At 43.0% G+C, this 12923-nt stretch overlaps 2 protein-coding genes across 4 annotated transcripts; one reads left to right on the top strand and one right to left on the bottom strand.

Annotated features, from left to right (window-relative positions):
- Positions 1 to 462: 462 nt before the first annotated feature.
- Positions 463 to 1779, top strand: LOC311264819 (uncharacterized protein). Its single transcript, XM_084365932.1, has 4 exons — positions 463 to 737; positions 879 to 910; positions 1010 to 1079; positions 1290 to 1779. Exons 1-4 carry the CDS (start codon positions 651 to 653, stop codon positions 1401 to 1403), a joined length of 303 nt encoding a protein of 100 aa, XP_084222058.1. The 5' UTR covers positions 463 to 650; the 3' UTR covers positions 1404 to 1779.
- A 73-nt stretch (positions 1780 to 1852) lies between these two features.
- LOC311264995 (protein-serine O-palmitoleoyltransferase porcupine-like) lies at positions 1853 to 11876 on the bottom strand. Of its 3 annotated transcripts, none has more exons than XM_084366266.1 (15): positions 11706 to 11876; positions 10124 to 10266; positions 9820 to 10012; positions 9662 to 9705; positions 9380 to 9561; positions 9141 to 9271; positions 9009 to 9029; positions 8390 to 8404; positions 8173 to 8298; positions 7387 to 7487; positions 7180 to 7256; positions 7016 to 7079; positions 6722 to 6807; positions 5558 to 5668; positions 1853 to 4237 (listed from the first exon to the last, which is right to left on the bottom strand). In XM_084366266.1, exons 2-15 carry the CDS (start codon positions 10257 to 10259, stop codon positions 4136 to 4138), a joined length of 1389 nt encoding a protein of 462 aa, XP_084222392.1. In that variant the 5' UTR covers positions 10260 to 10266; positions 11706 to 11876; the 3' UTR covers positions 1853 to 4135. The 3 variants fall into 3 exon arrangements, with proteins under 3 accessions (XP_084222392.1, XP_084222393.1, XP_084222394.1); XM_084366267.1 differs by having other exon boundaries at positions 10124 to 10261; XM_084366268.1 differs by lacking the exons at positions 8390 to 8404; positions 9009 to 9029.
- Between the last annotated feature and the right edge of the window lie 1047 nt (positions 11877 to 12923).

Here is a 12923-nt window from a genome sequence, read left to right as displayed (position 1 = left end):
AGATAGTGAAACAGAAGAGAAGTAAGTTAAATCAAAAACTACATCTGCATCCATTAGTGGTGCCACTATAATCTGTATATCTGATCCAGTTCATAAGTCAAAAGTCTTCGATCCAAAAGTACTAATAACTACATGTAGTGTGGCGGCTTCAGGGACTTTTGTGGTCCTCAAAGAGCAAAATAATCAATTGTTAATATCAGCAATATTTTACTACACAATGAGAAATGCTAAGGACGGCAACTCTGAGCCTCACTTAATGATCCCTGCTAAAACTCTCCACTCCTACAGTGCTGGTCCAGAAGGCTAATTTATTAAAGTCATATAACATCAAAATAAGAACAAAATCCTAAATCCTCCAACATGAAAGAAAGTTATCCCCGATCTGGTATACCATTAGAGAAAAAAGCCCACGATCAGTTGCCGGTAACATGATGGAAACGCTTTCTTGTCGTGGACAATAGGTGAGCACACAGTTCCAGTGGCTTCACAATGGCAGTATTACAAGGTCAGCTCTGAGGTTTCGCCTGGCTCAGCAAAGACCTGCAGGGCTGCGGGGCGTGCTGCTCAGCTGACGGGGCTCTTTGCTTGTTCATGGTGCTCTTTCTCGAAGGGGCCCCAGTGACAGAGCCATTCACAAGCACGGGCCATAAATGACCGAGTTGAACACCACATTAAGCACTGCATTCTCAGAAATCAGCACCAGCTCTGGAGCACAGCCAAAATGCCAGGAACAAAAGGTGAGCGACATGAAAAAACAAAAGCTCCGCTAAATATCTTTTTTTAATTTGATTTAGAGCTGCACGTTCAATAAAAAGCAGATGATTAATTAAAGAAGGAAAAATGTAGCAAAAGTGACTTACTGTTTCCACTTGTTTCAGGTAATAAGTCGGACAAGAAGTCAGCTACCAAGGTAGGAAAATCATCACGACACTAGTCCAGAAATCCTCATTTTCTCCTCAACCTGTACGTTTTTGTTGCTTCACTTTATTCGTTTGCTCTCATTTTGCAGCAACCTCAGAGTCCTAAAGAGCAGCCGAAGAAAGGTGATCAGAAAGGAGATGATAACAAGAAGCAAGGAGGTAAACATTTAAATGAACCTACATTTTGTCAGCGTGTTATTTCAAATCTGTGCTACACGATGTCCAAGTTGTGCAAAAGCTGATATTGGCCATCAGTGGTTTGGGACACCACGAGGACGCCTCTGTTTTCTGGCACACGGTGTGGAAATGAGATGCTGTGATCGCTGTGTCCCCAGTGAAGGTATCTGTCTGTGTTTCATCCCCTCGCAGGACAGCCGAAGGGAGAGAAGCAATAACTTCCAGGCATTTGTGAAGATGGCTTTGGAGACACTGCTGGGGTCCTGTCGCCGTAAACATGGCGGCCCCCGGGGCAAACAGGGCTGAGCACACCACACTTTCCCCCCTGAGCCCTGCAGACCGGGCTGTGGTGCAGCCAGTTACCAATACAGCATCTGCTCACCTCTCACAGAGGCAGAGAGTGAACCTGATCTCCATCCATCACCATCTGTTGTTCAACCCCTGTTCCTTCCTCCCAACCCTTTTCTGTCCCCCTCTCCCCACACTGTCCACTCCGGCTTATCGGACGCTCAGAAACAGACTCAAGGTTAAACCGGACCATCGCTTTGAGCTAGAAAAAAAGAGTTTGTCACCCCTTTCCAACCCTTCCCCGAACTCCCCCTCATCCCGTGATAGACTGTCTAACAGTCCATACACTGTTCTTGTAAATAATCATTCAAATAAACAACAATTTCTTACGGCATGTCCACGTGTGTCTGACCTTCTGTTTATACATTTCACATCTTTTTCCACAGAATTAAACAAAGACAGCGATCCAGGTTTCATGTAAAATTTTATAAAAATATCACAGGTGTATCAGTGCCTTCACATTTACAGGGAGAAAAGTTGGCTTGAAGTAACTATCAGAATAATGTTTATTAAAATACTGTACTCATCGGATCGAGCGGTACAAGGTCTGCAGAGACTGAGCGCTTGTTCTCAGGCATGAACGAACATTCGGGCTCTAATCTACGACACCACATCTTAGTCGAGAAGCGGATCCAGACGCAAAACGTGAACGCGATCTGGCTCCGGACGCTCGTTTGATTCTTTCATCAGGTAGTCGTCAAATACACACAGTGGATGCATCAGTAAAAGCAGCAGTGTGATAAAAATCTGTACGTAAGGATAAATATTTAATATAGTGTTCTGTATCACTTCATCTAATATGAAAGTCAAACATGTTTTCCTCTACAGCAACATCTGTGGAATACCCTGATACTAAACTTTGTGTCAAATGTTTACAAATACTAACAAGATCGTCTCTATGAAAAAAAAGGCAAATCATTCAATTTTACAGGGAATTAAATAAAAAATACAAACACAATCAGGAAATTTTCACCACAAAAATGAATTAATTTTCTATAGTTGGCTAAAGGAGAAATAATTATTGGCGACATTATAATCGGTGCGTGTGCTCTTTTCATTCAAAAGTAAACTCTTTGTTGTCTTTACACATGCTCGAGAGAAAAAGCTGTTAAAAGAGAAGTCTGGTGATGTTCTACGTTTAACTTAACGGCAAAACAAATCGCATGAAAAGACCAAAAACCATCAATGAACAACTTCGAACATCGTAGTCATCGAATCATCGCATAAAGTAGTTGAATATTTGAAGGAGATTTAACTGATTTTTTAGGTCAAAAAAGTCCGCACCAAAAGAAGCTCCTCTCTCCCACAGAAAACGCTGCTCCTGAAACGCCTCGTCAGTAGTCCCGCCTTTAATTCAGTGACTTTGTGACATCACAATACGTCACCATGTCACACATTTGCATATTTTCTGCCTCGGGGCTAGTTTGGCACGTAAGAATTGATTTAGCCCGGCTGCTCTGCTGTTGTTGTTGTTGCTGGGTCAGGCGTGTGAGAGGCGACCAATCAGAGCACAGACTGTGTATTCCGGGGGGGGGGGGGGGGGGCCTTAAAGAGACAGGAGCTAAAAACAGAGGGGGAACACAGAGCTGCAGCACCGGACAGTATGAGAAAACTGATGTGCTTTTTCAGCATTTAAGTGTGTAAACCTATTCTAGTCGTAACCCAAAATAAAAATATGAACCTTAAAATGAGCAAAATAAGTCTCCTTTGAATTCTGCTTGTTTAATATGAACTAAAAACGGTTGTCTCTGTAACACAAGCCTCCATCTTAATCTTCTGTGTCATAGAGCTCCATTTTTATCCAAAATGTGTCAATGAGCCACTCTTTTGCTCTGGCTGACATTCTCCTTCATTACAATGAACGTGGGCACTGCAGTTTATTTCGAGTCCATCCCACATATACCTTACTGCTGCTGTACACACTCACTAGAGCATGTAATGTGTGTTAATCCGCTGCCGAAAATAGTCCCCAACAGAAGTCTGCAGATCTACAGCGCTCCAGTGGTTTTTAGAAAATGATTTAGCCTTTTAAAAAATGCACGCAGCGTATATCACGGGTTTGTCCGAGAGCCACGAGCCACGAGGGCATCGAGAAACTGACGATGACGTTGTTGCTTTTGGTCTTTTTGGGATTTGTTGAAGATAAGAGAAGCAAAGAACATCACCGGCTTTATCCTTTCAACCTAAAAATACGATTGTAAAACACTTGAGGCGAGGGGAGGGGGGGGGTGAAACCACATCTGGAGGACATCTGTCGCAGTCAATGCTGAAACCTAGATAATGGGCTCTATCATGTGTCCACAGAAAGGAGCAGCTGATCTCCGCCATGCTGATTGGTATTGATTGTGACTCACAGTGAGACATCGGTAACTGCTGTCACAACATGGGGGCTCGACAACTGCGGCTCAGATAAAAAGGATGCGATACGGAGGAGAGGACGGAGGGAGGAGGGGAGCGGGCTTATCATTTCATGGATATCAAAACTAGTCCGCAGCAGGTTAGAATGATAGATTACCCAGCCAACATGCGGCGCAACCTGAACACTGTGTGTCGGTTCGCTGTCGTTACACAGGATGATTCAGTTCTCTTCGGCCTGATGCAGAACAAAGTCACAGTGCAGAAGTGGAGAACCGGCCTTACAAATCTCATTATTGCTTCCTGTACCTTCTCCGCTCCTCTGTCTCTCGTTATTAGAGAAGGAGGCGGTACAATATCCAGCATCCAAATGTGACCCAGTGGCTCGTCCAGCTCAGCTCCGACCACTTCTGAATGGTATGATGGGTGATATCGTCCTGTGGGGGGCAGCACATACTATGTGAGCTCAATGGGACAATGCATACGCACAAAGCTTTCCTTACTTATGCCTTTTAAAGGCGACATCTTCACAAAAATAGGATTAATCATTCATTTATGGACTCTAAACCCACTCATATGACAGTACACTTCGCTCCTTTGGGCTATAAATACCAAAGCTAAGGGCAGATTCCTATATAGCATTTCACATGCACATATGTCACATAGTGTGCTGTACATTTTACCGACTGTACATGGTGTCATTTTAAGTCGGGTTACGACATATTGCATGCCTTTCCTTCTTGAAAGAGAGATCCCTCCTCTGCTCTTCCTTTCATTTTTTTTCCATTATAGGGTTTTTGGAGGTGTTTTTCCTCCTCTGAGTACGCTGTAAAGACTGTAAATCCCCTTGAGACCTTTAAAAGCACCTTTAAAAACAGTAACTTATTTTAAATCACTTCCTAAAACCCAGCTGAATCTATGTATCATCGTCTTCTTATCTTCCTTTACTGCTCCTATTCTTTGTATTTAGCTCTTGTATTGCTTTAATGTGATTTTGCCTGCTTTTATTTCTTTTACTTGTATTAATTCATATTGACATTTTGTGTTTTGCATTCCTGTTTAACTTCTTAGTCGAGGCTTCCTTTTGTTTGTTAAGGATCCTAAAAAAGGAGGAAAGGTCCTTACATCACTGAATCTTTGGTGTCAGCTGTAATGAAGTGTACGGGAGATGCATGGACAAACACACTGAAACCCAACATATCTACGTCGTATGACCTCTGATGAAGAATTGCCTCCAGAAAATGAAAGTACACGCTTCAGAGAGTAAGTTAACTACTGATTTTTTTTCCCATAATGATTGACAGGGCTTATAATATCGTGGTCCCAGCATTTATCACTGATGAGACTGCAATTGATGAGAACAGGAGCCTTTCCAAAATGAAATCAACGTGTGAACGTGTGGATACAAAAATCAATCATTAAGCTACTCTCTGAAGTGTGTTCTTTCATTTTCTGGAGGCATTTCTTCATCAGAAGTCACACGACGTAGATATGTTGGGTTTTAGTGTGTTTCTCCATGCATCTCCCTCAGACTTTAATACAGCTGTCACCACAGTCTGGCACCAAAGAAAGACTGGGTGACGTAGTGACCCTTCCTTCTTTTTTAGCTTCCTCAGTGTTTGACTTGACTGTTGAGTGTTTATTCTGTGATACTGTCTTCCTGAGTTTCCTGCTTTTGCTTTGTCTGTCACTATATGAGTAAAACTGACTTGACTTGTATAAATGTAGCTGCCTGTACCGTTCTGCAGCGACCTTACCTCATCCTCCTCCATGTAGTCCACACTGGAATTGAACACAGAGCCCAGGTACGTCAGGTGGAGTATAGCCAACGCGCTGAACGCTATGTTAATCATATACACCCATAGTCCCTGCATGAGGAGAGGGAAGGCATCAAGACAAGGGATCAATATTTCAGACATCTCTCTCACAGTACATGTGTGGGTTTTTCTCTTAAAGTTTCCTCTTCTCTCTTCTTACTCAGTGTTGATAAAGCCGATTAGCTGAATACTACTACTGAGCTGTCAGCGTTATGGAGAAATTTGAAACGGGGCTTTAACGTATCATTGCCTAAAATGCTTTAATGGAATGATCAGCCCCATGTTGCAGTCCATGCAGGCTGCTTCTTCTTGGCATAAATCATTATTCCCACTCCCCGCTGCTCTTGATGTGTGTAACCAATATAACATAAGGGATTTTTGCTGGGCGCCGTGCCAGTAACCTCCCAAAATATATCAACTGACAGCGCACGGCGCACCATGGGGGCTGCTGTACTTTAACTGCCGCTGATGTTTTTTCATTTTCTGGCATTAAAACATGACGTCCACACTATTTTAGTCACACATAAGGTGTATCTATTTTATGATTAGATAACTTATTGTGTTTTCTAATAGTCTCTTTGCATGCGGAGGATGTTTGTTATCATCTTATCGTGGGCTAAATAAATGATAAAAGAATATGAGGAGTTTAGTTTTAATATTTTTAAATATATCCAGAATAAAAAATAGAGAATGCATCTTCTCTGATTGCTAACTAGGCCAGAAGAGCTACTGGGTAGGCACCCTTTGAGCACCTCCTGCTCAGAAAGGAAGTGCCAGCAATGCCAGTGCACCGGCCGTTTGCACAGATAAAATAGTTGGAAGGAAACCAGAATATGCATATAACAAAACACCACAGGCCTGTGGTCCGAACAGAGGCGCCTATTTGTGCAGCATGATGCATTAGCAGAACATGAAATGACTACAACTAAAGAGAAATTAAAATATAAAAACAAACTCTTTATACTGAGCTCTAGCTGCATACTCAGCGTACATATTTCGACACATGTGAGTGGTATTGATCTTCTCATCCAACTCCCGGCAAGAAAGCAATTAGGCCTATTTTTCAAAATGTCTAACCCTTTCTTTGAGAGCGGTGCATATTACCTTTTTGTTCCTGTGAGTGCAGTTTGGCTGACATTTCTTTGACAGTACACAGGCATTGAAAATGGCTGCGAGCCTCTTCCGCAACACTGAAACACAAAACAAGACCAAAGCATTAAAAAATTAAGCCAGAGGAAGACTTTTCCTTCCCAGCCATAAGAGGTAAATTACAGGCACTGCAGTGAACAGAAAGCAGAGTGTTATAGCGGGTGCAATTAACCATCACTGCAGAGCTGAGCACCTTCTCTAAATGGAAAGGTTCTAATGTGGAAAAGAGACAACATTAGGCTGACTCACCGTGCTCAATGTACGTAATGAACCCGAGAGATATGAGCACTGCACCCAGATGAAAACTCAAGCCCTACCAGACACAGGAGTTAGAATCAAAACAATCCACTTGTTCAAACAGACACACGGTATGAGGTATCGTGGCTTATGCAAGACGTCCACGCGGTACTCACATGCAGAAGGGCGCTGGCTGTGTACGTCACCATGATGGCAGAGAAGGTCCCAAATTTGAGAGCACTCTTAAAAACATCTGCGAGATGAGAGCATCAGCTTGCATGAGAGTGTCTGTTTAAATGAGCCATTATCGTGCCGTTCATAATGACAACAAAAACAGGAACAGCTGCCGCCATCGAGCAATCACTGTAAACACTGTCACTCACAGGTGTTCAGGAAGCGAGACATCGGCAGGTTCCACGACGTTACCACCTCCACCATCGACCGGGGGAACTCTATGTTCAGCGGCTTGGATACAGCCATATCCCTACAAAACAAAAGATTAAAGGATAAGTTCACTAAAAGATGAACATTCAGTCATTGTCTATGCCGATGCAAAGTTGGGGGAGGTTCCATAGTCCACAAAACATTTCTGGAGCTTCACAGCAAACACAATGTTGCAGCTATTTCATCCTAATTAGATGAAATAGCTGGAGACTTGTTTTTAAAGGTAAAAGACAACTGAAAGGACACGTAATATGGCTCCATACAGCTTGTCCAGCGTTATCCAAGTCTCTGGAAGCCCAAGGATCATGAACTGACTTGAAAAGACGTCATTTACACACTTGTTAAAGCTGAAATCTTCGCTGTAGCTGCTGAGCTAAAAGCCTTAGTGCCTGTTAGAAGTGGGTGCAGGAGCTCGACTTTGATTAAGCCGGACGAGCTGTATGGAGCCATTTTTATGTCTTTTTTGGTTGTTTTTAATTTTTTATACATGTATAAAAATATGTAAATAAATAAATAAATATGCAAGAATTTCAGTTCAAAACATTAAAACTAAAATGATCAACACAATGCGAAAAAATAACAGTTCTGATGTCGTGTCAAAGACGTCTACGTAATGTGTTGAACAGTATCCACTGATGTTAGCATGCTAACCAGCTAGCCCCTGGCTTATCCTTTAAAAATGTGAATACAAAGAAGCATATTAATGCTGGGGATGCAACTCTGACCATTTGAGGTTGTCTTTCTCCTCGGTGAAGCCCGCTCCAGCCAGAGTCGTAGTGGTCTCGCTCAAATAGCCAACAAAATAATTGCTGAAGTGGAAAGACATTGTGTTCTCATATGCCAGCAACCACCTAAAAAGAAGAAACAGATGGATGTTACACTCAAATCTCAGTTTAGACCGCGCTGAATCAATGAACTATCATGCAAAATTAAAAGACATACTTTGCCGGTGTACCTCTGAGAAGCACGAGAACAAAGAGAGAAGGTGAGGCAGTTAATGTTACTGAGCTATTAAATTCACATAAATGTTTTACTGACTTGCCATGTGATGAACTACACCTCGCCACAAGATGACGATGGTAAATGAGAGGTTGAGACGGGTGTCCTGGCACACATGTGGCTGCATGAAGAGGGGGAATAACGTGGAAACATGCGTGGAGGTAAAGGTGTTGCATAAGCGGTAAACACAAAATGTATCAAAGGGGCTCTGTGTCGCGCTGGAAGTCATTTCTAAACTAGCAATAGCTAGTGTTGCTCTCTGTTAGTGGAGCGGAGAGAGGCACGAAGATGAGGCATTCGAGGACGTGCGTAAAGTCAAGTTCTTTGGGCTGCTGTGAAAAATCCTTCGCAAAGAAATCCACAGTTCAGCAGCATGAAACAATTCAAACAAATCATCCACAGGCGACCAAGAGAGATGGGGAAGGTCTCAATCCGCTCACACATGCCCAATAAATTGGTTATCATACATGTTAACTGCTCCAAATCGTTACACAGAGCCCCTTTAAAGACTACCACTAAAAACCGAGGGGGTGCCTACGATGTGAGCTGGAAAATTAATTACCTGATCTTCCTCCTCTTTTTGCTGTAAACAAAGCAGATAATAGAAGACGAGAAATTAAGCCGTGAGCGGTCCTAGCCGGAGGATTAACGGGGCGTTTGATTTTGTTTACAAGCTTCTCTGTATTCCGCTCACCTTCGTAGCAGCTTGTCGCCGTAGACCGGTATGAAATAAGGGAAAAGGTAGGGCGCCACACAGTTGGATATAACAAGGCAGACCTGGCTCTTCACCCAGCTCACAGACACTTTTAAAAGCCACGAAAAGCTCTGAGGAGAAGAAAGAAGCCAAAGATTTCAACAGTTAGCAGATAAATCTTTTAAATAATCCTCACCCCCACCATCTTCAATTCTTAAGAGATACTGTATCACACTTACCAGCTTACGTCCCTCTAAAGCTTCTTTGTAGCTGTTGAAGCTGATCCAGGGACCGAAGATAACCGTGCCCACAAAGTAGATGTAGCCCATGAACTCGATGGGTGAGGGTACGCTGGCCACGACACCTCTGTCCAAGTCGAAGGCCAGAGAGATGGCTTTCATGGCAACCACCATCTGTGAACCTGGACGACAGCAGCAGCAGCACGTAAATGGTAAGCTACAACAATCACATTTATTGCTTTTATCGAGCTAACATGTGTCAAATGTTGCTGTCTGGCCTACCTCTCATCTTGTGCCAGTTTGTGGTGTCCATCATGTGCAGCTCTCTGAGAAAATTAGACAAGAATAGCTTCAGTCTGGATGTTTTTCTCACCGCAAACTCATCATTCATTCTGACTTTGAGAAGCGTTCACATCAAACGTCACGTCAGACTCTCTCACCCCAGCAGCAGGTAGATGAGCACAGTGATGGAGAGGAAGGTGCCCCGGATGGTGGAGTGGCGGCACAGGAAGAGGAAGAGGTAGCAGAGGAGGCTGAGAAGGACCACCCAGATCATATGAAGCTCGAAGAACAGGTAGAGGGTGTAGAAACCTCCCGCCACCGTGCCCAGGTGTTTCACAAACGAGGGGAGGCCTGACATAGCGAGGACAAAAAGGAATAACAGATAGTACAGGAGATTATGATGATGCAGGCTCTGTGAAGGGCAGATAACGCTGAGCAGGCACAAAATAACCGGACTCTCACCCAACATCCAGAGAAGCCGACACAGCAGGCAGATAACCAGCAGCTGCCATACCTGCTCGAGGCCCTGCTGAGCTGTAGGCAGCAGGCAGCCGTGAGCGAGCTCCTGGAAAAACTTCTGCCGGCTGAACGCTCCCATCACTACACTTGAAAACAGAGGGAGGCCGAACAATTTTACAACGGCAACACAAAATGAAATCTTTCAGGATATATCTGACTATCTACGGCTGTAAAAACAACGTACTGTAAGTGAACTGCTGCACTTAAAGGAAAAGTTCAAACAAAAATTGAAATTCAGACATTATCTTCTCACCCAGATGCTGCTGGAGAGTTGTTTTAAAGGTGCAATATGTAAGAATTAGCCATGTTAAATATATATACTCCCACAAAGCGCTAACTTCTTTTGAATGTATTCTGTTTATACATCCGTGACTGTAGCTACTGTGAGCTTGTTAGCTCAGTTAGCAGTGCAGCTAGTCGGACTACCAGGGGTGTGTTGGTGTTTACACCACTAACACAGGAGCTCTGGATCGCTCGGAGAATAAGGTTTTCAGGCCCGGAGCTAGCTGGTTAGCATGCTAACTTCAACACAATACATAGACATCTTTGACATATTGTCATTTCTTCGAATTTGAATGTTTTGAACTAAAGTTCTTACATATTTCACCTTTAAAATATGAAAAAACAGCCGAAAAAGACATGAAATGACTCCATACAGCTTGTTCATCTTAATCCAGAAGTCAATTTGGGATCTTAGGGCTTTCAGAGACTTGGATTATGGCGGACGAGCTGCAAGGAGCCATTTTTTCGGTTGTTTTTAAACATTGTAAAACAAGTCCCCATCTGCTCCAGTTGTTAAGAAGAATGCTGAAACACTTGCACACCAGAAATGTTTTGCGACAACCACAAAACGTCACCCAACTTCACCAATCTGCATGGAAGTGAATGGATGCTGAATTTTTCATTTTCTGGGTGAATTTATCCTTTAAGCACACATGGCACCTCAAACTTCAAATCCCAGCATGCACTGCAGCTTACTACAAATCTGTGCAAATCCATGCTATAACCCTTAAGAGTTTCAATGGTCAGAATGAAATATCTTGATAATAATCTTTATTATCTAAGTAAGAATATGACATATGCATCCAGCCGGATCTACAGGAGTGATGCTGATGTGTCAGGATGAAACCTCAGGATGTGAGAGGACCTATCACAATAAAACCTCCAATGTTGTAGTCTTGAGTACTTATTTAAAGGCAGTGTGAGGAATAATAGACACACGCTTTCCTGCACGGCATGCTCTCTCCGCAATGCAGTCGACCAAGGGGGGATGAGTTGACTCACAGCTGCCTTCCTTCCATTAACAGCACAGTGTGTTCAACGCTTGCCAGGAAGCAAAGACATCTTAGATTTATAAATGCTGCTGAAAGGTCGCTAACCTTGCTTCACCTAGCCAGCGGCATTTACAGTTTGGCTACCAGCGTATCGTACTTGAGAGCCGTCCTCCCCCCCACCAGCCCCCCACGCAGGAAACAGCCAACCGGACGCCCCGGGCATGTCAGTTTGTTTCCAGGGGTGAACTCACCCTTTTCAGAGCCGCAGCTGGAGCTTCCTCCCTCCGTGTTTCTTACCCAGCTGCCTTCCCGTCCCGATGCCGTCAGTGGACGCGTGTGCCGCCGCTGTGTTTTAAGCACACTCGGTCCAGATGCTGCTTGTCTGGATGACTCCCATTGTCACAGCATCAGCACCACTTGCCTGTCATCACAGCAGCGAGGCGGACACGTATCAGCCAATCTGCTGCGTAGGTCCGGGGCACGTCAGCCAATCAAAGCCGTCGCACGCTGTGAGTGACAGCCAACGCGGCCAATCAGATTCCTCGCCCACCATTACCCGGTGCCTTCTGACCAATGGGGTGTGTACAGCGTGCAGATGGACTCAGACTGGACACAGTGGGCTCTCATCTGGCTCCAAGATGAGCTGCAAGAGGGTTTGAAGGAATGAACTGTGGATATGACAAATACAATCAATGCAGATATTAACCTGATTCCTCTTTGGAGAAGATTCAGAATAATATAGATTTATGTCTCAGAGATATTCAACCCTCGTCCAATTGATAAAAAAATTATAAAAAAGATTTTAGTTTGTTCAAAAAATGGTTCCATGTCAAAAACTGTCACGAAAATACTATATATTATTATTATTTTCAACTTTCACTGGGTTGCATTTTTTAACCAACATCCATCCTGATAACAACCAAATATTCATTCATTTTCAGGATTTAACCCTTTAAATACTAGTTTGTTTATATGATGCCACTGTTTTCTAAATAAATTTAAAAAACACCAAAAAATGTTATTTTCCATATACTTACTATATTATCTTTTTCTGGCAGTTTTTGACATGGCAAATGTTTTCGTTCATAATTCGGTCTTTAATCAGTCGCATGAGGGTTAAGTTTTATTATGAGGCAAAGCCCCCTATAGGACACAAGGCATATAGCATGTATTTGGTCTATGGGCCAAAATAAAGGTGAACTGCGTGTATATTATGTGCAGCTTGCCAAAATGTATGTAATATGCATTAATACGGCCAGATCCGGTTGCATGAGGGCAAAATGTACAAAATGTATGTTATAATTTTGTCTAAATGTGTTTTAACCACAGTTCTGTTAAGTGAGCTTTTTAAACTGCTAAACTATATTTTTATATAATTCTAGCAATAAGTCACCCTTTTATTTATTCACAACCTGGCAACACACAAGTTGCTCTTATGAAATGTTTGTATTTAATCAATTAAGCATTAA

This window comes from Pagrus pagrus (assembly GCF_965226575.1).
Source record: "Pagrus pagrus genome assembly, chromosome: 11".
Lineage (NCBI taxonomy): Eukaryota > Metazoa > Chordata > Actinopteri > Spariformes > Sparidae > Pagrus > Pagrus pagrus.
Note: the sequence above shows the minus strand (reverse complement) of the source record. Positions and strands in the feature narration are given on the sequence as shown.

What these genes read in the sequence shown, in the direction of transcription:
- LOC311264995 (XM_084366266.1), bottom strand. Translation starts at nt 10,259, where the DNA reads ATGGGAGCGTTCAGCCGGCAGAAGTTTTTCCAGGAGCTCGCTCACGGC. An exon ending in GGCGACAAGCTGCTACGAAG is followed by an intron (nt 9,030 to 9,140) that starts GTGAGCGGAATA and finishes CTTTGTTTACAG; the next exon opens with CAAAAAGAGGAGGAAGATCA. An exon ending in ACTACATGGAGGAGGATGAG is followed by an intron (nt 4,238 to 5,557) that starts GTAAGGTCGCTG and finishes TGCCCCCCACAG; the next exon opens with GACGATATCACCCATCATAC.
- LOC311264819 (XM_084365932.1), top strand. Translation starts at nt 651, where the DNA reads ATGACCGAGTTGAACACCACATTAAGCACTGCATTCTCAGAAATCAGC. An exon ending in ACAAGAAGTCAGCTACCAAG is followed by an intron (nt 911 to 1,009) that starts GTAGGAAAATCA and finishes CTCATTTTGCAG; the next exon opens with CAACCTCAGAGTCCTAAAGA. An exon ending in TGATAACAAGAAGCAAGGAG is followed by an intron (nt 1,080 to 1,289) that starts GTAAACATTTAA and finishes ATCCCCTCGCAG; the next exon opens with GACAGCCGAAGGGAGAGAAG.